Here is a 25000-nt window from a genome sequence, read left to right as displayed (position 1 = left end):
GGAGAAGGTCCCCGCCATCCCCTTCCAGACACGCCCAGAAGATGTGGGTGTGATTCGCTGGGCTCCCCGAACACCTGCCACACCTGTCCTCACCCCCAAAGAACCGGCTCAGCCTGGTCCCAGTCATATGCGCCCTATGCAGCACCTTGAGCTGGATTAGACTAAGCCGTGCGCATGAAGAGGAGGAATTCACCCTCCCCAGGGCGTCCGCCCACGTCCCCTCATCAATCTCCTCCCCCAACTCCTCCTCCCACTTCGCTTTCCGCTCCTGCACCGAGGCCTCCTCCCCCCTCCTGCATCACCTGATAAATTGCAGAGATCCTACCCTCGCCGACCCATGTCCCCGAAAGCACCCTGTCCTGCACCCCCCCTTGGCGGCAATAGCGGAAACTCCGCTACCTACCGCCTAACAAATGCCCTAATCTGCATGTACCGAAAGGAATTCCCTGGGGGTAGACCCCACTTTTCCTCCAACTCCTCTAAGGTCGCAAACTTCCCGTCGAGGAAGAGGTCCCCCATCCGCCTGATACCTGCCCTGTGCCAACTCAAAAACCCTCCATCTATCCTCCCTGGTACAAACCGGTGGTTCCCCCGTTTCGGGGACCAAACCAAGGCCTTCACTTCCCCCCTATGCTTCCTCCACTGCCCCCAGATTTTGAGGGTAGCCACCACGACCGGACTCAAAGAGTACCTTGCCGGGGGGAGCGACAATGGGGCCGTCACCAGCGGCTCTAAACTTGTGCCCACACAGGACGCCTCCTCCACCCTCTTCCATGCGGCTCCCTCCCCCTCCATCACCCGCCTACGAATCATTGCCACGTTCGCAGCCCAGTAATACCCACACAGGTTGGGTAGTGCCAATCCACTCCCTGCCTCGCTCCAAGAATACCCTCCTCACCCTCGGGGGCTTCTGCGCCCACACAAACCCTGTAATGCTCCTGTTGACCCTCCTAAAGAAAGCCTTCGGAATCATAATGGGTAAACACTGGAAAAGAAACTGAAACCTCGGGAGTACCGTCATCTTAACCGACTGGACCCTGCCCGCTTGGGAGAGTGGCAACACATCCCACCTCCTGAACTCCTCCTCCATCTGCTCCACCAGCCTCGTGAAGTTTAACCTATGCAGGGCCCCCCAGCTCCTGCCTATCTGGACTCCCAGGTATCTGAAGCTCCTCTCTGCCCTTTTCAGTGGAAGCTCTCCTATCTCTCTCTCCTGGTCCCCCATATGCACCGCAACAGCGACATGTACAGCGACAGCCGGTGCCCCCCCCCCCCCCCCCCCCCCCCCCCACCCCCCCCCCCCCCCCCCCCCCCCCCCCCCCACCCCCCCCCCGCACAATCCCCCTCCAGTTCCTCGATTCCCTCAGTGCCATGGCCAGGGGTTAGATCACCAACGCGAAGAGCAGGGGAGACAAGGGGAACCCCTGCCTCATCCCCTGGGACAACCGAGAGCCCTCCGACCTCCTCCCATTCGTCACCACGCTCGCCACCGGAGCACTATACAACAGCCTCACCCACCTAATGAATCCTTCACCAAACCCAAATCTCCTCAACACCTCCCACAGGTAGCTCCACTCCACCCTGTCAAAAGCTTTCTCCGCATCCGTCGATGCCACTATCTCCGCCTCCCCGTCCACCGCCGACATCATTATGACGTCAAGAAGCCGCCGCACATTGACATTCAGCTGCCTCCCCTTCATAAAACCCGTTTGTTCCTCGTGAATGACCTGCGGGACCACATCCTGGCAGGTATCTTGGCCAGCAACTTCGCATCCACATTGGGGAGCGAGATCGGCCTGTAAGATCCACACTGGAGGGGCTCCTTACCCCGCTTCAAGATCAAAGAAATTAATGCTCTGGACATCGTCTCATTCAGGGTCCGCACTAACAGCGGGCCCAACAGGTCTGAAAACTTGTTGTAAAATTCCACCAGGAACCCGTCAGGCCCCGGTGCCTTCCCTGACTGCATACTCCCCATCGCCTTTATCAGCTCCTCCAACTCGATTGGGGCCCCCAGACCCTCTGCCCGCTCCTCCCCCAATCTCGGGAACTCCAGCTTGTCCAAGAAACGGTCCATCCCATCCTCCTCCCCAGGGGGCACTGACCGGTACAACTCCTCATAAAAGGTCCTGAACACCCCGTTAATGCCCCTTGCACTCCACACCAGACTCCCTCCTACATCTCTAACTCCCCCTATCTCTCTCGCCGTCTCCTGCCTCCGGAGCTGGTGGGCCAGCATCCAACATGCCTTCTCCCCGTACTCATATACCGCCCCCTGCGCCCTCCTCCACTGTGCCTCCGCTTTCCGGGTGGTCAATATGTCAAACTCCGCTTGAAGACTATGACGCTTCCTCAAAAGCCCTTCTTCCGGGACCTCCGCGTACCTCCTGTCCACCCTTACCATTTCTTCCACCAACCTCTCCCTCTCATTTTTCTCCCCCCTCTCCCTGTGTGCCCTAATAAAAAACAGCTCCCCTCTAACCACCGCCTTCAACGCCTCCCAGACCACCCCCACCTGCACCTCCCCATTGTCATTAGCTTCCAAATACCCCTCTATACACTTACGGACCCGCCCACATACCTCCTCATCCGACAGCAGCCCCACCTCTAACCTCCACAGCGGGCGTTGATCCTCCCCCTCCCCCAGCTCCAGGTCCACCCAATGCGGAGCGTGGTCTGATATGGCTATCGCCGAGTACTCTGCCCCTTTCACCCTCGGAATCAGCGCCCTGCTGAAGACAAAAAAGTCGATCCGGGAGTAAGCCTTATGGACATGGGAGAAAAACGAGAACTCCCTACCTCCCGGCCTCATAAACCTCCAAGGGTCCACCCCTCCCATCTGGTCCATAAACCCCTTCAGCACTGTGGTCGCTGGCAGCCTCTTACCGGTCTTGGACCTCGAACGATCCAAGGCCGGGTCCAGCACTGTATTAAAATCTCCTCCCAATATCAAGCCCCCTGTCTCAAGGTCTGGAATCCGGCTCAGCATGCGCCGCATGAAACCTGCATCGTCCCAATTTGGGGCGTACACATTGACCAGCACCACCCGCTCCCCTTGAAGTCTACCGCTCACCATTACATATCTGCCACAGCTATCCGCCACCACGCTCGACGTCACAAACGACAAGCTCTTTCCCACCCCCCCGGTTCCTCGCATCTAACCCCGAATGGAACACTTGTCCAACCCACCCTCTTCTCAGCCTAACCTGATCCGCCACCCTGAGGTGTGTTTCCTGGAGCACAGCCACTTCCGCCCCAAGCCCCTTCAAGTGCGCCATCATCCGGGCCCGCTTCACCGGCCCATTCAGCCCCCTTACATTCCATGTGACCAGCTGAATTGGGGGCTCCTCCCCCTCCCTCTGCGCCTGTCAGCCATGACTCTCCCTCGGCCTACCACGAGCCCGCAGTACCCCGATGGCCCGTTCCCCACGGTGGCAGATCCTCAACCCGACCCCCCCCCATCACCATCTGTTCCCCTTCGGCCCTTCCAGCAGCAACCCGGTACCCCCCCCTAGCTGCGTTGCCCCTCTCGTCGCACTTCCGGGATGAAGGCCCAGGCATCTTCCGGGGAGTCAAAATTGAGCTGGCGGTCTTTATAAGTGACCCAGAGGCGTACCGGCTGTAGCAGGTCGAACTTCACCCCTCTCTTGTGCAGCACTGCCTTCGATCAGTTAAAACCGGCCCTTCTCTTCGCCACCTCCACCTCCAGTCCTGATAAATCCGGATCTCTGCGTTCCCCCACCTGCTGCTCCTCTCCTTTTTAGCCCATCTCAGCACACATTCTCGGTCGACGAAGCGGTGAAAACGGACCAGCACTGCCCTCGGCGGCCTGGGCTTTCTCAGCAACACTTGATGGGCATCCTCCAGCTCCAAGGGCCCTTGGAAGGACCCCACACCCATTAGCAAGTTCAGCATCAAGGCCACATAGGCCCCCAGGTCCAATCCCTCCAGCCCCTCCAGGAGGCCCAGGATCCGCAAGTTCTTCGCCGAGAGCGGTTCTCCATTTCCCCCATCCTCGCTTGCCATTTTTGGTGGACCGCCTCGTGTGATTCCACCTTCACTGCCAGGCTAAGGATTTCATCCTCGTTCTCCGAGGCCTTGTGCCGTAACTCGCGTATCTCTGCACCCTGAGCCGTCTGAGTCACCATGAGCTTATCCAGTGAGGCCTTAAGCGGTTCCACCAGAACAGCTTTGAGCTCTCTGAAGCAGCGGTGAAGCAGCTCCTGCTGCTCCTGCGCCCACTGCTGCCACGCTGCCGGTTCCCCGCCCGTCGCCATCTTGTTCTTCCTGCCTCGCATCTTTCTTTGCTCCAAAGCCGATTTTTTGACCGCCCCGCTCCTGGTCCAGTCCATCCACCGGCAGATAAACGCAACAGATGTGTTCCCCCACCGGGAAAAGTCCAGCCAGCGCCACTACGGGCCCTTAAAAGAGCCCAAAAGACCGAAAAAAGTGGGAACCACCGAACGTGCGGCTTAGCTCCGCATCACCGCAACCGGAAGTCCCCGCCCCTGAAATCTGAGTTAATCAGAGACTGAATATTTGTAGGTGTAGTAGACAATGCGCTCACAGAAATGCTATAATTGATAAAAGATCTAACCCTTGGGAAAGATATCCGGATCGTTAGGCAGTATGAAGGGGGTCCATTTTATGAAGAGAAAGGAAACTTTACAAAGGAAACTCCACAGGCCTGCTATTTGAACAGCACAGAAATACGGACACTCCAGCCAAGGAAGCAATACCCCAACTCAATAATCTTCAAAGTCGGGATCACGTCTTGCTGGTGGGTCGTGGGCGTGCGTCAGGATGGTCCCGGAGCCGTCCGTTGCAACACTCCCAATTGCGCAAATTCACCTGCAACAACCGCAGTAGACGGCTTTTAATGAGGCCGGCTGCAAGCGGCCTGTGGTGAATTCATACTGTATTGTAATTCACACTGTATTGCATTACATAGTATTATGTCCTTGTGGGCTCTGTATATGAGCCGTTGCGCGGCTCTGCCCATAGGGGGAGATGAGGAGCTTGTACAGGGCTCCATCTTTGGCTCCGCCCATGTCCCCTCCCACTACCGGAAGTATGAAGTACTGCAGCCGTGAGCCTGCTCTCAGTTCTTCTGGTCGTAGGCAGGCTCAGGTGTAAGACTATTAAAACTACAGTTTACTTAATCGTGTCTCTAGTGAATTGATGGTCACATCAATTTAATAGTCTTAGAAAACTTGAAGAAAACTACTGTGGAATCAGCCCTCAAACCTGATTGACTGGAACTCAACCCGCAGGCTGCAGAGGCGAAGGAAATCTTCCTACACTGGCTTCCCTGGCTGAATCAAGCACATCCGAGACTACAGAGGAGCAGAAACTCAGCCTACTGCACGCACGGGTGAGCCATCGTATCTCTACGCAACTCAATTGTACCACCTCATATACTGAGGCCCTGGCTATGCTCGACCAATTGTACGTGCGGCTGATTAACGAGGTCTACGCGCGGCACATTTTCACGACCCGCCGCCAGCGCCCCGCAGAGTCGCTAGAGGGCTTTCTGCGCAATTTAAAAGCTCTTGCTCGGGACTGCAATTTTCAGGCTGTAACAGCCTCCCAGCATATGGAACTCGCTGTATGTGATGTATACGTTGCAGGGCTCAGGTCTAACTATGTGCGCCAGCGATTACTTGAGAAAGGGGCCCAGAACTTGGAGGACACAGTAGAGTTAGCTACGACTACGGAGGTCGTGTTCCGCAGTCTGAACTCATTCCCCGCGGACCAAGTGACCCCATCGTGGGCCCCCGACCAGCGACTGCCCCAGGCCTGCGCCGCGCGGCCACCCACCCACTATGGAGCGCCAGCGTGCCATTTTTGTGGCCAGCCCCAACACCCACGGCAGCACTGCCCAGCCCGCAGCGTGACCTGCAGCAGCTGCGGTCGCAAAGGTCACTATGCCTGAGTATGCCTGGCAAAATCAAAACTTTCTAACTCCCCCGCAGTCCAGAGCACTCGCCTCCCAAACTCGCAGGCCTGCAGACCCCGTAATGCTGCAGTGTGTCTGCCGACTCCGCCTCCACCCGACATGTGCGACTCATGGGGGCCGCCATCTTGGCAATCCTCCTCCACGCGGCCGGCCATGTGCGAGTCATGGGGGCCTCCATCTTGGACACTGTTGCTCGTTCTGGGTGAGTGTGCTTAACACTCAATTTGGGTCTGTTTCGTTACTTAGCTCTGGAGTTGCCAGGTATCGTTAAGATACCGCCACAAGTTTCAAGGTCAAGTTCAAAGCAATAAAACCATACACCAATTAGTAAGTTCAAACAAATGAGTTTATTATATTACAGTTATAATCTACTCATGCACACGCTAAGATGACTAAACTATTCCTGCCACTAAACCTCTAACTATCCTCAATAAACTATTCTCATCTCATATTTAAACATTCTACAACATTCTAAACCCTTAATCATTCACACAGCAGCATCATTACATTTTATTCTCTCTGACTCAGCTGTCGAGCGCAGAGGTACATCATTGATAGAAAGAATCTCTTTATTTTACAAAGGCATCGAGTGTAAAAATAAATACTTGATTACATTTCCAGGGGTTCGGGGGACTGGTGGAATCCAAAAATAGGGGATCTCACTCTGTACACTGTTGAGGCACGAGAGCGGTAGGCTCTCCTTCTCCATTTCCTCATCCTGAGGGTCTGGACTATAATACAGAGAACTGCAATCATCCTAAGTGATTCAATGACGTATGACAAGGAGTACCATGTCAGAAATCTGGTACACCAGGTCGGGGTAATGTTACCATTGACTGGGCTGGGGGTGGTCTAGCTTTGGGAGAAGTTAGCAAACGTTGTACTGTGGGAAAGGGGGTTCGCGTCCACGCGCAACCACGCAGATGCCACAATAGCTAAAACCATAGCAATTGGAGCGCTCTTCATCTTCTCTCTTCTCTTCTCTTTCCTTCCTGGGATCTTGCTGTGCTGTTGCTTCGGTTCCTCTCTCGAACGTCCGAAAGCTATGGGATCAAGCATATTATCTGTTAGTGTTCAGCTTAATATCTTGACTTTAAGTGTATCTGTCCTCTTGTTCCACATTTCCCTTTATGATGGTCACCTCCATGTGACTCCCTCATTTTTTTTTTTCAAAAGCGGATTTAGGACCAGACATATACTTAATTACTAAACCAGTGCGAGCCGTCTCGCAGAGTGTTGCAATTTACCATCCCAAAATGTTCCTGGATGTAAATAGCATGAGGGGTTGCAACCAAAGGGCTGCGTAAAACAAAACCGGAGGAAAACAAACTTTTAGAAATAAGACAGTCGAAATGGGGTGCGTGTGGGCTGCGACGGATAAGATTTGGGTGAGATCCCCGGGTAGGGCGTGCTGTGCTGTACCCGAGCTTAGCTGACCAGAGGGGTGTCCTCAGACAGGGCGGGTCCTCAGTGCCATTTCTCTGCTGCCTGAGCAACCTGGAATGAACGGGCATGAATGTAATCATTGTTGAATTGCAGCCTCTATTCCCGGAATAGAGGAGCACCTGAAAAAAAGGGGGAGCCAAGATGCTCCTAGTGGGGTGAAGGGTGAAGCGTTGAGCTGGGCTTCAGACATTTCAGCTGAGTCAAGTTCTCAGAAATATCGGCGGACAAACTAACGTTCATGTGAGGTGGTCACAAACTTTTCATCTGAAAGTCTTGTGGCCAATCCTCCTAGGTGTTCTGAGCTGAATGAAAGACAAACATAGAACAAACAAACATTAAACATACTGCAGGTTCCATCAGAAAGGACACCTTTTATCTCTCAAGCGGTTCCTTTTACTTCATCATCTGAACACCTCATTCATTATCCTCTGCGAACAGATTCGCAAAGGGGTTGCCGTGTCGGGAGTCAGACATCAAGTCATCCTCTTCTCCACCCTTGTATGGATCAAGCATGCAATTTTAGCATTGTGTGACCGGGGGTCACTCTCATCATTTCAGACAAGTCTCCAAGAATTGTCCCTGTGCCAAATCGTGGGGTCTAAATGTGAAGGAGCGTTGTTGGGGTCATCAGTGTTGGGTGGTGGGTTTGGGTGTGGGTCTGGATTTTTAATGTAAGTGATCTCTAAATCACTGTAGTCGGAATCGTAGGTGATGTGTGTGGTGTCTGTGGAATCAGGGCATTTGAGAGTCGTGCTGTGGCTGTCGTCCAAGTCACAGTCGCTGTCTCTGCTGTGGCAGCTTGTGGGCGTTCTGGGACGTGTCCTAAAGTCGGTGGGCGGAGTCAGGGTCGAGTCCGATGAGGAACTGGTCTGTGAGGGGAGGGTGGAAATGTGTCTCTTGTGGGCGGGGCGAGGTGTTCTGCTGCGTCTAGCAGGACATGGTGCGAGTGGTTTGACTGTGTTCCATAAGCCTTTAGCTGGTTAATATGGAACCACGCAGCCTTACCGTTGGGATACTTTAGCCTATATACTGAGGGGCTGATTTTGTCCGAAATTGAGTACGGGCAGGAAAATTTTGGTGCCAAAAACGTGCTGGGGTTATATACAGATAACATTACTTGTTACCCAACCTGAAATTCTGTGGTATGGACATTTTTGTTGAAACAGGCCTTGTTCTCTTTCCTCCTATTACCCAATTTTACTGCGGCTTCTAGCTGAGCAGACCTTACAGTCTCAACTAATTGTTTTACTGCTTTCTCGTGTGTGAGAGCCGTCACTTCTGGGCTGGTCATGTCGAGTCCTAAAAGGAATTCTGAACCTTTCATAGGGCGTCCGGTCATGAGTGTGTGTGGGGTGAAACCTGTAGATGATGAAACAGTATTTCTTATGAACATTAGAGCGAATGGGAGCACTGAATCCCAAGTCGAATTAAGAACATAACATAAGAACTAGGAGCAGGAGTAGGCCATCTGGCCCCTCGAGCCTGCTCCTCCATTCAATTAGATCATGGCTGATCTTTTGTGGACTCAGCTCCACTTTCCGGCCCGAACACCATAACCCTTAATCCCTTTATTCTTCAAAAAACTATCTATCTTTACCTTAAAAACATGTGATGAAGGAGCCTCAACTGCTTCACTGGGCAAGGAATTCCCTTTGGGTGAAGAAGTTCCTCCTAAACTCAGTCCTAAATCTACTCCCCCTTATTTTGAGGCTATGCCCCCTAGTTCTGCTGTCACCCGCCAGTGGAAACAACCTGCCCGCATCTATCCTATCTATTCCCTTCATAATTTTAAATGTTTCTATAAGATCCCCCCTCATCCTTCTAAATTCCAACGAGTACAGTCCCAGTCTACTCAACCTCTCCTCATAATCCAACCCCTTCAGCTCTGGGATTAACCTAGTGAATCTCCTCTGCACACCCTCCAGCGCCAGTACGTCCTTTCTCAAGTAAGGAGACCAAAACTGAACACAATACTCCAGGTGTGGCCGCACTAACACCTTATACAATTGCAACATAACCTCCCTAGTCTTAAACTCCACCCCTCTAGCAATGAAGGACAAAATTCCATTTGCCTTCTTAATCACCTGTTGCACTTGTAAACCAACCTTCTGTGACTCATGCACTAGCACACCCAAGTCTCTCTGAACAGCGGCATGCTTTAATATTTTATTGTTTAAATAATAATCCCGTTTGCTGTTATTCCTACCAAAATGGATAACCTCACATTTGTCAACATTGTATTCCATCTGCCAGACCCGAGCCCATTCACTTAACCTATCCAAATCCCTCTGCAGACTTCCAGTATCCTCTGCACTTTTTGCTTTACCACTCATCTTAGTGTCATCTGCAAACTTGGACACATTGCCCTTGGTCCCCAACTCCAAATCATCAATGTAAATTGTGAACAATTGTGGGCCCAACACGGATCCCTGAGGGACACCACTAGCTACTGATTGCCAACCAGAGAAACATCCATTTATCCCAACTCTTTGCTTTCTATTAATTAACCAATCCTCTATCTATGCTACTACTTTACCCTTAATGCCATACATCTTTATCTTATGCAGCAACCTTTTGTGTGGCACCTTGTCAAAGGCTTTCTGGAAATCCAGATATACCACATCCATCGGCTCCCCGTTATCTACTGCACTGGTAATGTCCTCAAAAAATTCCACTAAATTAGTTAGGCATGACCTGCCTTTTACGAACCCATGCTGCGTCTGCCCAATGGGACAATTTCTATCCAGATGCCTCGCAATTTCTTCCTTGATGATAGATTCCAGCATCTTCCCTATTACTGAAGTTAAACTCACTGGCCTATAATTTCCTGCTTTCTGCCTACCTCCTTTTTTAAACAGTGGCATCACGTTTGCTAATTTCCAATCCACCGGGACCACCCCAGAGTCTAGTGAATTTCGGTAAATTATCATTAGTGCATCTGCAATTTCCCTAGCCATCTCTTTTAGCACTCTGGGATGCATTCCATCAGGGCCAGGAGACTTGTCTACCTTTAGCCCCATTAGCTTGCCCATCACTCCCTCCATAGTGATAACAATCCTCTCAAGGTCCTCACCTGTCATAGTCTCATTTCTATCAGTCGCTGGCATGTTATTTGTGTCTTCCACTGTGAAGACCGACCCAAAAAACCTGTTCAGTTCCTCAGCCATTTCCTCATTTCCCATTATTAAAACTCCCTTCTCATCCTCTAAAGGACCAATATTTACCTTAGCCACTCTTTTTTGTCTTATATTTGTAAAAACTTTTACTGTCTGTTTTTATATTCTGAGCAAGTTTACTCTCATACTCTATCTTACTCTTCTTTATAGCTTTTTTTGTAGCTTTCTGTTGCCCCCTAAAGATTTCCCAGTCCTCTAATCTCCCAGCAATCTTTGCCACTTTATATGCTTTTTCCTTCAATTTGATACTCTCCCTTATTTCCTTAGTATCCACGGTCGATTTTCCCTCTTTCTTCCGTCCTTCCTTTTTGTTGGTATAGTTCTCTTGTACCATTTTTCTAAGGGTCGATTTTAGAGTCCGATTCATGCGTTCCACTATCCCGCTTGACTGGGGGTGATATGCAATGTGAAAATTCTGTTTGATTCCGAATATGGTCAGGACGTTCTTCATGACCCGTCCTGTAAAATGAGATCCCTGATCTGATTCTAAACTTCTGGGGAGTCCCCATCTAGTAATGATGTGGTGGGTCAGGATCTTTGCGGCTGTCTTTGCTCTGTTCGTACGAGATGGGAATGCCTCTACCCATTTGGTAAAGGTATCTATGACCATCAGAACATATTTATAGCCATTCCTGCAAGGGGGCAATGGACCTATAAAATCGATCTGGAGGTTTGTCCAGGGGCCATTAACGAGGCGAGTGTGGCTGAGTTGTGCCTTCCTTGAATACCTCTCCGGGTTATTCTGTGCACAAATTAAACAGTTCTCTATGTAGTGGGTAACATCTTCTCTTAAATTGGGCAACCAACAGAGTTGTCTAAGGTGTGCTGTGGTAGGGTCGATCCCTTGGTGTCCATGACCATCATGGAATAAGGCAATCATTTGATTCCTGTTCTTCTCAGGAACCACATACAATTTATCTTTTATAATCACACCCTCATGTGTGGTCAAAGCGTGTTTGAATTTGTCGTACTGGGCCACAAAGTTTCCTTTTAAAATCTCCTGGAGATTTTCGTCCTGCTTCTGTGCCTGTATTAAATCCTCTATTTCTGTCTGTGAGACCTGAACTGAACTCACAGGGGCACTAGCTGGGGGTGTCCAAAAGTGACCTCGCCTGGAACCTGCTTTAGCCAGTGCGTCGGCTTTCACATTTCCAGGGGGGGTGATCGATGGTGGCTTCTAACTTTAATGATGCCATACGTCCTATCCTTTGCCTTCTCGAGGATATGGTAGAGTAATGGGGCTGATGGAAGGGGCTTCCTGTCCGCGGAGACAAAACCTATTGTCCTCCACAGGGGTAGAAAGTCAGTGAGGCTGTTGCAGACATATAAACTGTCCGAATATATGTCTGCTGGGCTGGGGAACAAATCTGGGTGGTCCACTATGTATGCAATGGCCGTGAGCTCTGCTGCCTGCGCGCCTAAGTGACCTGGTAACTTTAGTGCTATCTCCTCTAGTGCGCGTCCCTGCGCATCTTCCACATAAATTCCGCATCCAGTGATGAGTTCGCCATCTAAAACTATGGATGAACCGTCCACATATACCTTCAGTGGGGGACACGTGTCTGTGTGCTGGGGGCTCTGGCTTGAATTCCCTATCTTCCTGGGGGGCGTCTTAGCAATGAATGGTCCTGTGTTGTGTAGGGGTGCTACTATCTCGCAATCATGGGGTTGTCCTGGATACTGTAGGTTGTCCGCTAAAAATGTGTGTCTCTTGGTTCGTTTAACTGTTATGTCCCGTCCTTGTAACAGAAGTGTCCACCTAGCTGCTCTTATCTGGCTCACTGAACCGTCCTTCAGTCGACCGTCTAGAAGTAACTGTGGGGGGGTGTGTTCAGTCAAAATGGTGATGGGATTGAGTCCGGTAATGTACGAAAAGTACTGAACTGCCCAAAATACTGCTAGTAGGTGCCTCTCGCAGGCTGAAAATCCTTGTTCTACGGGGTCTAAAAGTCTGGAGGCATAAGCCACTGGTCGTAGCTGCTCGTGCCATTCCTGAAGGAGCACGGCCGAGAGGGTCAGATCGGTGCTAGCTAACTCTATTGTATAGAGGGAGAGTTGGTCTGGGACTTGTAGCGCGGGTGCTGCGCTAAGGGCTTTCTTTAACTCTTCCACAGCCTCTGTATGCTGTGGAAGCCATTCCCAAGGGGCTCCTTTCTTAAGGAGGTCTGAGAGTGGGGCTGCCTTGGTCGCAAAACCATCGATATGGTTCCGACAATACGCAACCAGTCCTAAAAACGATCGGAGGGCTGAAACATCTTGGGGAACGGGCAATTTGACGATCGATTCAATTCTTTTGAACTCGATCTCGCGTTTGCCGTGTGTGATGACTGTACCCAAATACATCACTTGATTCTCCAATGTTTGGGCCTTTCTGTGGTTAACTTTACATCCAATGCCTTGCAATAGTTCCAGGAGTTCGGACAGAAGCGTGATGTGCTCTGCCTTGGTGTCTGTCTGCAGTAATAGGTCGTCCACATACTGTACCAGACATTCGGGTCGGGAAAAGTTTGCTAGTCCATTTGCCAGCTGTCGGTGGAAAATGGAGGGGGAATTGTGGAATCCATGTGGGAGGCATGTCCACGTATACTGCTGTCCTTTGAATGTGAAGGCAAATTTGTACTGGCACGCCTTTGCCAATGGGATTGACCAGAAGCCGTTGCTAATGTCCAATACCGTGAAATATTTGGAGTGGAGTTTCTGCTTGAGCATGGTCTCGGGACTTGTTGCTACCGTGGGGGCTACTGCTGGGGTAACTTTGTTGAGTTCCCGATAATCAATGGTCAGATGCCATGATCCGTCGGGCTTCCTCACTGGCCAAATAGGGGCATTATTAGTCGAGGCTACTGTCCTAAGTACACCCTGCTCTAATAAGCTCTCTATAACCTTTCCAATTTCTCCCTCTGCTTCTAGGGGAAATCGGTACTGTCTCTGTGATCTCGGGTCAGGTCCAGGAACTTGAACTTGTCCAGTCATTCTGCCGCAGTCGTGCCGGTGACTGGCAAATGCTGTCCTGTGTCTGTTCAAAACTGCCCTAACCTGTTTGTCCGTGCTAAGCGTGGTCAGGTCAAAACAATAGTCGCCTACTGCGCTAATCCTATTCGCATACTCTCCTACTGTGAGAGTTGCGGGTGCTCTGTCAGATTTCGCCATTCGCCAGACACACTGATTTACTGGATCGAACGACAGGCTGTGGGCATTCATGAAGTCAATACCCAGTATGTGTTCTGCTGTGCGGGGCAGATTAACTAAAACAACGGGGTGTCGGGTGGAGATATTCCCTAGTTGGATTGATACAGGGGCTGTAATGTGTCCCTGCTGCGAGTGACCTGTAAAGCCGCTGAGGGTTATTGAAGCTGTAGTGGGCCACGTGTCTGCCTGTGGTGTAGTGGAGGAATTAATGGTAGTGCGGGACCCTTCTGTGTCCCAAAGTAATTCTATGGGCTTTCCCCGAATTTTCGCCGTGACCACCGGTCTTCCGGATTGGCCCCAGAGGGTGTCACAGATCCAAGTGGGGGAGCCCGAACACCGTCAGTCCGTTCCGTCCACATTGATCTGTCCTGACTGCGTCCCTATACTGTGGATTGGCTTTGCTTTTTTCCTGGTCAGAGTGCCTGTCTGCTGGCCTCTCTGAGATTTCTGCGGGCTGTTCCCTAGCAAAATGCCCTAACTGTCCGCAGTTGTAATATTCTTGTGATTTCTGTGGGGGGCTGTTCTTTCCTTCATTTAACCATGCGGGGTTTTGGTGCGCTCTCTGTCTGAATATCTGCTGCAGCCTGAGCTTCTTCGGGGTTCTGTGCTTTTATCTTGCCTTGGACAGATTGCTCCCAAGCGCGGGACAATCTTTTCAATACCCATTTTTCATTATGGGCCTCTTCTGAGGGGTCATAACTGCTGCAGACATTCTGTCCTGCACCTGTGGCGTGGGAGATCATGGTGCGGGTCCATTTAACCATATTATCGCGGGTTAAATGTGCGCGGTCTAAATCGCCAAAAACGGCAGTGAAATGAATCCACAGCCTTCCTGCGAATGCTGTGGGGTGCTCGGTCCTTTTCTGCCTACACTTATTTAGGCCTTCGACTGGGTCTTCTCTATTGTACCCTATCGCGTCTAAAATAGCTGTATGCATCTCTTCGAGGGTGCCTCCTCGAACGTTCTGTGGGTCGGGGAGGGCTGCTACTACCGATGAGTCTAAACTCAAAACTGTGAGCTTCACGTGCTCTCGCTCATCCAGGCCGTACATGGTCGCCTGCTGTTTCACTCTTGCGAAAAATTGGTGGGGGTCTGCAGTGGGGAGGAACGGGGTGCTTTTCTCACACGCGTCCCTTAGTTGTGTTACGGTTAAGGGGGTGGTGTATGTGACCTCGGGTGCGCCTTCTGCGGTTGCCTATCTTTGGGTGGTGACTGTGTTCATAGGTGCGGGTGCTATCTGATCTGTGGGGGGTTGGGGTGCTTTCCTTTTCTGTTGTGCTGCTGGTGCACATGCGCCTTTAGGTCAGAGCTTTGCCTTTGCAGTGCTCTACCTGCTTCTCTGAATCTTCTCTTATCAGAACTGCGCGCTGCACATCCTGATAGGCTTTCTCATACTGGGCTTGGGAGCTGCTCAGATGGGATAGACAAGACTGATGTGCCCTCTTGGCATCATCCACCTCTCTATCCTTCTCTGCCAACTTCCTTCGTAATTCCTATGTTATCCTTTTCGACATCGCAAATGTCGACTTTGCTCATTCTATTCTTTTCTTCTAACTCTGCTCGGAGCGTCCTGATGATCTCCTCGGTGCCTCGCAATTGTGCCAAGCAGGACACAATTGCCATCGGCTTACGTGCTTTTCCTAAACTTTTCTTATGAATTTGAGATGGGTTCTCCCACCAAGTATGTCCTATACTCCCGGGACCTGTCTCCTCATTCACACACAATTCACTCCAAAGGGGCCATCTTTTCCCTTTGAGGTACTTCCTGAGTTACAGCTCCCACACGGGACACTGACCTACTCTGCTACTGTTGGTCGCTGCGACCACGAACTGCTCTGGGTTCATGAGGCGTTCCATTGCCTGCATGGCCATTTCTTTTTCTTTATGCTCTCTTTTAATTTGGAACGAGGGATGATAAGGCAATGCTTTAAAATACGGGTACGGCTTTCGCTATGTTCCGACTTATAAAACTCCCAACAGTTTGTCGCAACAAAAATCTCTCGGTTTAGCCTTACAACCCTGTTAGTTACGCATGCAAAAACACACTTCCGAATTATGAGTATTGATTTGAACTCCTTGAACACTTGTGGTTTTCCCTTTTCCCAATTGGATTTCAGATTCAAATTTCTGGGTTCTCTCGGAGTGGGGGGGGGGGGGGGGGGGGGGGGGAGAGCCACTTCTAATCGAGTCCCGGCGGAGTCGCCACTAAATGTTGCTCGTTCTGGGTGAGTGTGCTTAACACTCAATTTGGGTCTGTTTCATTACTTAGCTCTGGAGTTGCCAGGTATCGTTAAGATATCGCCACAAGTTTCAAGGTCAAGTTCAAAGCAATAAAACCATACATCAATTAGTAAGTTCAAACAAATGAGTTTATTATATTACAATTATAATCTACTCATGCACACGCTAAGATGACTAAACTATTCCTGCCACTAAATAAACCAATACTTATCTTAAAAGGAACTGCCGGATCAGGGGACAAGGCCTCTTGGTCTGCACTGGGTCCGCAGACTTCAGGTTGGTACGGGTTAAAAAGGGGTCAGGAGTGTCTATCTCTGGTAGCGATCGTTGTGAGACACTTACTTGCTGGCGGCTGCTGTCCCAAACCTCTCCTCTCTCTCAGTCAAGGTCTTCTTCGGTAAGGGCTGGTCGAGAGGGCTGGTCAAGAGAGGAAGGCTGGTCAAGAAGAACGAACTAAGTTTGGGACCTGTCTTTTATAGGTCCTAGGGCTTTGCGCCCTTTTGGGCGGACCCTCTATCTGCTGGGGATCGATTGGGTCTCTTCCCAATCGATTTGTTTGAATCCCCCCAATACTGAGGCTGTCCCTCGGCTACTGGGCGGGCCTTCAGGTGCTTTGTCTTCGAACCCAGCTGGTGCCGGGGTGTCTGGTATCCTATACTATGTTGCAATCACTTCCCTATTTGTGTCCATTGTCCCATGGATCGTTCCATTACTATGTTAACTGTCCCGGAGATTGCCTCATTAGTATGCGGAATGTTCTTTTCGGTGCTGTCTGCTCTCTTAGCAGACAGAATACACAGTGGCTTGGTGCAGCCTGCTTGTGCTGCAAACTTTGTCCATTTTACCCTGCAAGCTTTGCGTTCCTCCATTTTGTATTGAGGGAATGGCCAACTTCGGAGGCAACAACACCATCTTCCTCGCCGCCCGCCACGTGCGATCCACGGGGGTGGCCATCTTGGACACCATCTTCTCCATCACCCGCCACGTGCGATCAACGGGGGCCGCCATCTTGGCCATCAACTGAACCTCAATTCGACGACTACGACCTCAGCGGACAGTCATCACGGGGCCACTCCAGCACTGCTGATCGAGCCGCCGACTACCCGCAACTCAACGCAGTCATGTTGGACCAGTCGCGTCTGAAGCACCTCCAGAGCTCGATGATGTCCATTAAAATCAACGGGTACAGGACACCGTGCCTCTTCGACTCCGGGAGCACCGAGAGCTTCGTACATCCTGACCTAGTACGACGCTGTTCGCTCCCTATCTTCCCTGCATGGCAAACTATCTCCCTCGCCTCAGGCTCGCACTCGGTCCACATACAAGGGCGCACCATCGCGACCCTAACGATTCAGTGCACCAGTTACTCTAATTTCCAGCTGTACGTACTCCCCGACCTCTGCGCCCCACTCTTTCTCGGGCTCGATTTCCAATGTAATCTCAGGAGCCTCACACTCAGCTTCGGCGGACCCCTACCCCTATCTCACTGCTAACTGCAAACCCGTAGCCACTCGCAGCAGGCGGTATAGCCTGCAGGACAGGGTATTTATTTGAGCCGAAGTCCAGCGGCTCCTACGTGAGGGAGTCATAGAGGCCAGTAACAGGCCCCCGAGAGCTCAGGTGGTGGTCGTCGAGACTGGGGAAAATTTACGGATGGTGGTTGATTATAGCCAAACCATTAACTAGTTCACGCACCTCGATGCGTACCCCCTCCCCAGAATTGCAAACATGGTCAATCAGATCGGCCAGTACCGCATATTCTCCATGGTGGATCTGAAGTCTGCTTACCACCAGCTCCCAATCCGCCCGGTGGACCGCCACTACACGGCGTTCGAGGCAGATGGCCGCCTCTTCCACTTCCTCCGGGTCCCCTTTGGCGTCACGAATGGGGTCTCGGTGTTCCAACGAACAATGGACCGAATGGTGGACCAGTACGGGCTGCGGGCCACGTTTCCGTTTTTGGACAATGTCACCATCTGCGGCCATGATCAGCAGGACCACAACGCCAACCTCCACCGATTTCTCCAAACCGCCCAGGAACTCAATCTTGCCGACAATACGGAGAAATGCGTTTTCCGCACTACCAGACCAGCCATCCTCGGCTATGTTGTGGAAAACGGAGTTCTGGGCCCCGACCCGGACCATGTGCGCCCCCTTTCACAACTCCCTCTCCCTCATTGTCCCAGGGCCCTCAAGAGGTGCCGGGGATTTTTCTCTTATTACGCCCAGTGGGTCCCCCAGTATGCGGAAAAAGCCCGCCCACTATTTACGACCACACTCTTCCCACTGTCAGCTGAGGCCCGCCAGGCCTTTAACTGCATCAAGTTGGTTGGAGGTTGGTCGCCAAAGCTGCCATGCGGTCTGTGGATGAATCCGTCCCCTTTCAGGTGGAGAGCGACCCCTCAGCGGTTGCTCTCGCCGCCACTCTGAACCAGGCAGGGAGACCAGTCGCCTTCTTCTCACGAACCCTCTCCACTTCAGAACTTCGACACTCCTCAGTCGAAAAGGAAGCTCAAGCCATTGTGGAAGCCGTAAGGCACTGGAGGCACTACCTTGCAGGTAGGAGGTTTACCCTCATCACCGAAAAAGATTGGTTGCCTTCATGTTCGACAACTTGCAAAGGGGCAAAATTAAAAATGATAAAATCTTGCGGTGGAGTGTCGAACTCTCCACCTATAATTACGATATCATATATCGACCGGGGAAGCTCAACGAGCCCCCAGATGCCCTGTCCCACGGCACGTGCGCCAGCGCGCAAGATGACCGCCTGAAGTCTATCCACAATGACCTCTGTTACCCGGGGGTCACCCGGCTCGGCCACTACGTCAAAGCCCGAAATCTGCCTTTCTCCACCGAGGAGGTGAAAGCCATCACCAGGGATTGCCCGATCTGCGCGGAGCGCAAACTGCACTTCTATAGACCAGACAAGCCCACCTGGTAAAGGCTTCCCGGCCCTTTGAACGCCTGAGCATCGATTTCAAAGGGCCACTCCCCTCGACCAATCGAAATGTGTACTTTCTTAACGTCATTGACGAATTCTCCCGCTTCCCCTTTGCCATCACGTGGCCCGATATGACCTCCCACACAGTCATCAGAGCCCTGCACAGTGTCTTCACCCTGTTTGGTTTCCCCAGCTATGTACACAGCGACAGGGGTTCGTCCTTCATGAGCGACGAGCTGCGTCAGTACCTGCTCGACAAGGGCATCGCCTCGAGCAGGACTACCAGCTATAACTCCAGGGGGAACGGGCAGGTGGAGAGGGAGAACGGGACGGTCTGGAAGACCGCCCTACTGACCCTCCGGTCCAGGAATCTCCTGACCTCCCACTGGCAGGAGGTCCTCCCCGACACGCTCCATGCAATTAGGTCCCTCCTATGCACCGCCACCAACTAGACCCCTCACGAACGACTAATTGTTTTCTCTCGGGGCACTACCACAGGGGCTTCACTCCCATCCTGGTTGAGGACACCGGGCCCGGTTCTCCTCCGGAAGCATGTCCGGGCACACAAAACAGACCCGCTAGTTGAGAGAGTGCTACTGCTTCATTCAAACCCCCAATATGCCTTTATTGAATACCCCGACAGCCGTCAGGACACCGTTTCCCTCCGGGACCTGGCGCCTGCAGGATCCACCACCACCACCGCCGAGGTACCCCTCACACTACACCCCACCCAACCCCCCACGCCCTGCGTCCCCGCGCCTATAGGTTCCCTGCTCACGCTCGGCACCCCCGCGCCTATAGGTTTCCTGCGCCCCCGTCGCCCGTCGCACCAGTCAGGAATGAAGCTCGGACCGAAACACCTCCGGAGTCCACCCTCATACCCACAACAATCGTCACCACCCAGCCACCCGAAGAGGCTGCAACCCCAGTGCTCCGCCGATCCCAAAGGACTACTTGGCCACCTGACTGGCTCAACTTGTAGACCCGTCACCCCCGCCGGACTTGATTTTTTTACAGGGGGTGAATGTGGTGAATTCATACTGTATTGTAATTCACACTGTATTGCATTACATAGTGTTATGTCCTTGTGGGCTCTGTATGTGAGCCGTTGCGCGGCTCTGCCCATAAGGGGAGATGAGGAGCTTGTACAGGGCTCCACCCTTGGCTCCGCCCACTGCTCCGCCCATGTCCCCTCCCACTACCGGAAGTATAAAGTACTGCAGCCGTGAGTCTGCTCTCAGTTCTTCTGGTCGCAGGCAGGCTCAGTTGTAAGACTATTAAAACCACAGTTTACTTCCAATCGTGTCTCCAGTGAATGATGGTCACATCACGGCCTTTTTACCATATGAAAAAAATGCGGCTGCACTGCATGTGCATGTCTGCTCATCGGTGCGCATGCGCGGAGTTTTGCGCATGCGCATCGATGAGCAGACACGCATGTGCAATGTGGCCACATTTTTAAAATATGGTTTAAAAGGCCGCTCGCAGCTAGCATAGTTCAAAGCCGGCTGCTGCTCGCTCTGCCCGGTTCAGAAGTGCTCGGTTCTTCTGAACGAAGCTAAGGCAACTGGAACCATTGGATCCACCCGCAGAGATCCAGTGCCATGGCCTCCACCTCGAAACTCGCCTGTATCTGCAGCTCGCTCAACCTGCACGACGATGAGGTCACTGTCACCGAAGACAAACTCAATGCCCTGATTAAAACAGCTGTGTGACCATTGAGCCTTTCTGGCCTAGTCTGTTTGCCAGGGCATTGTCTAATATTGACATCAATAGTCTGATTTGCAACAATTGCCCCAGCTACTGCAGCAATTGTTTCCACTGCTGCCCCTTTTGCTGTTGAAGAGAAAATGAAAGAGAAGAAACAGGAAGAACCTGAAGAGTCTGACAATGTCATGGGCTTTGGTTTCTTTGATTAAATGTGCCGTGCAACAACCTTGTTACAATTTGCAAAAAATAAATAAAAATTGAATATAAAAGCCAGCTGCTGCGGCTGAAGACCGCGAATTTGCGCAATTGGAGACGCAGAAGATTTAAAAAAATTTGAATGTAATCTTCCTGCCTGAAGGAGGCAGAGAGCACGGCAAGGCCCCCGAACATTGCCATCACGTGCGTTGGGCGCGATTGCGATTCCTCCATTTTGCCACCAGCAAACAAAGTAAGAGAAAATGGTGGATTGTGAAGGTTGGCCAGTTGGTAAAAATGGATCCCCAAGAAAAAAGTTTGAAAAACACTGCCCTAACTGACTACTTGAGTGATCGTACCCATGCTGTGCAGCAATGTGCCCCTACAGGTGAGATCAATGTCCTGCAATGCCATGCCGTAGCTTTCAAAGTGATAAGAGTGGACAGTTTGGCAAACTGCAGGATGTTATGGACAGTTCAAACTGCGCTGATTTCCTCCCAACACCTTCTGCATATGGACAGGTAGTGTGAATTTGTTTTGAAAAGAATAGGCAGTGGGATGTTTTCCCAATTGCTCAGTTTTTGAGTTTCCAATTTTGCTCCTGATCCACAGCAAAGTAGGGCACGATCTATTGGCTTCCACCGTCTGTGAGCAGTGGGACAACATGCTGGACAAGGAGGAGGAGGAATATGTGCTGAGGAGGACCAGGAGTTGCTGGAGGATGAATCTGAGGAGGACCCGAGGATGGAGGACAGGTGGCAGCAAGGGTCCAACATGCCAGGAGGTCCTGGCATGAGGGAGGCCCTCATAGCCTCTCGATTCTCATGGCATCAGGCTATATATTTGTCAGCTCATCACCCCCCCACCAACACACCACCCTTTCCCTGATCTCTTTGTTCCCACCCCCCTCAAGGGTCTATGTTGCATGACATCAGGATGAAGGGACTGTGTTGGCACTATCAGCAGGTCACTCGCTGTGAGGAAATCTGTGGTGCTCTTCAGGTTCTGACTTAGTCAACTTCTGTTTTTCTGCTGACAGTGTGCTCGTACCCTTTGTCATGACTGATTCTGCACCAGGGGGTGCACAGTGGTTAGCACTGTTGTATCTCAGAGCCAGACACAAGGCTCAATTCGGGCTTTGGGTGACTGTCTGTATAGAATATGTATGTTCTCCCCATGTCTGCGTGGGTTTCCTTCCCAGAGTCCAAAGCTGTGCTGCTAAGGTGGATTGGCCGTGCTAAAATTGTCTCTTAGTGTTCAACTTTGTGCAGGTTAGGTGGGCCAAATGTCCCCCCCCCACACCTCAAGTCTCCCATTTAGGTCCTACCCCTTGACAGTGCCAACTTGGCTCCGTGGCCTCCGAGGGCGGACAAGGGGGCGAGCCTCTATACTTGCATCCAAGGTGCTGAGGGGGCTACTTTAGATGATGTGGAGGTTGGAGGAGCTCAGACTAGGGGTCTTTCCTGGGATGGGGTTGTGTGGCAGGCCTTCCCTCTCTAGCTCTGAAAATGATTAAACCGTCTTTCAGTACATCATGTTGTAGCTAAAAGTCTTCCATCTGATATGTTGGAACCCTTTGATGTCTCTCCCAGCATGTCATATACAGTGAATGGTAGAACCCTCAAGAGTATTGAAAGTCAGAGAGATCTAGGTGTACAGGTCCACAGGCCACTGAAAGGGGCAACACAGGTGGAGAAGGTAGTCAAGAAGTGTGGTAGTATGACTAGGGAGATTACGGTACCTTAGAACTATGCTGCCATTGGTGCAGAAGACTCGCTGCCCATTGGCTCAGGCAAGTCATGTGCCTCTCTGTCAATTGGCTGAGGCTAGTCATGTGACTACCCACCGATTGGCCGAGAGGTTGGTAGCTCCGCCCACGGGGTATAAGAACCCGTACCGGCTGGCAGTCGGCCTTTCTCTGTACGTCTACTGCCGGGCACACATCTAGTGTATTAAAGCCTGTTGTTTGGAACTACTTCACGACTTGAGTCCAATTAATGGTGCATCAAGAAGGCACACGGCATGCTTGCCTTCATTGGCCGGGGCATGGAGTATAAGAATTGACAAGTCATGTTGCAGCTATAGAACCTTAGTTAGGCCACACCTGGAATATAGTGTTTAATTCTGGTCACCACACTACTAGAAGGATGTGGAGGTTTTAGAGAGGGCGCAGAGAGATTTACCAGGATGTTGCCTGGTATGGAGGGCATTAGCTATGAGGAGCAGTTGAATAAACTTGGTTTGTTCTCACTGGAACGACGGAGGTTGAGGGGCGACCTGATTGAGGTCTACAAAATTATGAGGGGCATTGACAGAGTGGATAGTCAGAGGCTTTTCCCCAGGGTAGAGGGGTTAATTACTAGGGGGCACAGGTTTAAGATGTGAGAGGCAAGGTTTAGAGTAGATGTACGAGACAAGTTTTTTACACAGAGGGTAGTGGGTGCTAGGAACTCGCTGCCGGAGGAGGTAATAGAAGCAGGGGCGATGGTGACATTTAAGGGGCATCTTGACAAATACACGAATAGGATGGGAATAGAGGTATACGGACCCAGGAAGTGCAGAAGATTGTAGTGTAGTCAGGCAGCATGGTCGGCACGGGCTTGGAGGGGGCCTGTTCCTGTGCTATACTTTCCTTTGTTCTTTGTAGGTTCAAAGATCTGTCAGGTGAAGGTGAAATTCTTCCCTCTGTCGCCTTGAAAGCTTTTCATGTCGCTACCATCAAAGATTTCACTTTTTGCAGTATAAGTATATTTTGAATAATATTTCAATGTGTTGTGTGCAAAATGTTGGGAAATTTTGTGAACCCCAAAATGACAAACACAGTGACTATTTAAGTAGGAACAATGAATTACATGCTCACTTTCACCCTTTTAATTTGGCATTCATAATCAAGTGTTACCAATCAAAAAATCCTTGCAAATGGTTTTCCCCAGTGGATCGAGTAATTTCCTGGTTTGGAAGTGAGTTTAAGCTCCGTTCAACAAATGTCAACTCTTAACTAGTTTTCTAAAACTCACATTTGGCTTCTGTACAGGGCAGGTTTATCACAGCTAGTTCATAATACAGCGCGAGGCCAACAGCATGGATTCAATTCCTGGCTGAATTGCTTTCTCAACCTTTCCCTTCACCTGTGTTTTGGTGATGCTCAGGTTAAATCACCACCAGTCAGCTCTCCCTCAAGGGGAAAGAAGCCTATGGTGATCTGGGTCTATGGCGACATTGCTTATTTTACAGGCTGCATCCTAAATCTATTCACATGTCGTTGTACAATTGATAAACTATTAATGCTATTTTTCTGACCTTTTTGTCTTAGGAGAATTGTTTTTCTAACCACAGATGGATTTCGTAGTTCTCTATATCCACTTAATTTTCCCAGAGTGTTTAAGGTATGTAAGAGATTGGATAATTTGAAATTCTAAATGTAGATTTTTTTCAAAATCAGAAAAATGACTTGGTATTCAAGGAACTGCTGCATTTCGGATTGGATTGGATTGGATTTGTTTATTGCCATGTGTACCAAGGTACAGTGAAAAGTATTTTTCTGCGAGCACCTCAACAGATTGTTAGTACATGAAAAGAAAAAGAAATAAAAGAAAATACATAGTAGGGCAACAATGTAACTACGTAAGCACCGGCATCGGATGGGGGGGGGGTGTCTTTGATTAAGCTGCCCGCTTTTCCCCGGGCAGCGGGAGGTGTAGATGGAGTCAGTGGATGGGAGGCAGGTCCGTGCGATGGACTGGGCTGCATTCACGACTCTGAATTTTCTTGTGGTCCTGGGCTGAGCAGTTGCCATACCAGGCTGTGATGCAGCCAGATAGGATGCTTTCTATGGTTCATCTGTGAAAGTTTGTAAGAGTTAATATGGACATGCCGAATTTCCTTAGTTTCCTGAGGAAGTATAGGTGCTGTTGTGCTTTCTTGGTGGTAGCGTCGACGTGGGTGGACCAGGACAGATTTTTTGGTGATGTGTACCCCTGGGAATTTGAAACTGCTACCCATCTCCACCTCAGCCCCTTTGATGCTGACAGGGGTGTGTACAGTACTTTGCTTCCTGAAGTCAATGACCAGCTCTTTAGTTTTGCCGGCATTGAGGGAGATATTGTTGTCGCTGCACCAGTCCACTCGGTTCTCTATCTCCC

The 25000-nt window shown here is 50.9% G+C and overlaps 1 protein-coding gene across 1 annotated transcript in view; it reads left to right on the top strand.

Annotated features, from left to right (window-relative positions):
- The window catches only part of LOC119953484 (cation channel sperm-associated protein subunit delta-like), a 760311-nt gene that overhangs the window by 98371 nt on the left and 636940 nt on the right, over positions 1 to 25000 (top strand). The window contains exon 4 of the mRNA XM_038777815.1: positions 24172 to 24244. Coding sequence (XP_038633743.1) covers positions 24172 to 24244 — 73 coding nt within the window. The remainder of the gene's footprint in view (positions 1 to 24171; positions 24245 to 25000) is intronic.

The sequence above is a fragment of the Scyliorhinus canicula genome, chromosome 18 (assembly GCF_902713615.1).
Source record: "Scyliorhinus canicula chromosome 18, sScyCan1.1, whole genome shotgun sequence".
In the NCBI taxonomy this organism is placed as follows: Eukaryota; Metazoa; Chordata; class Chondrichthyes; order Carcharhiniformes; family Scyliorhinidae; genus Scyliorhinus; species Scyliorhinus canicula.
Note: the sequence above shows the minus strand (reverse complement) of the source record. Positions and strands in the feature narration are given on the sequence as shown.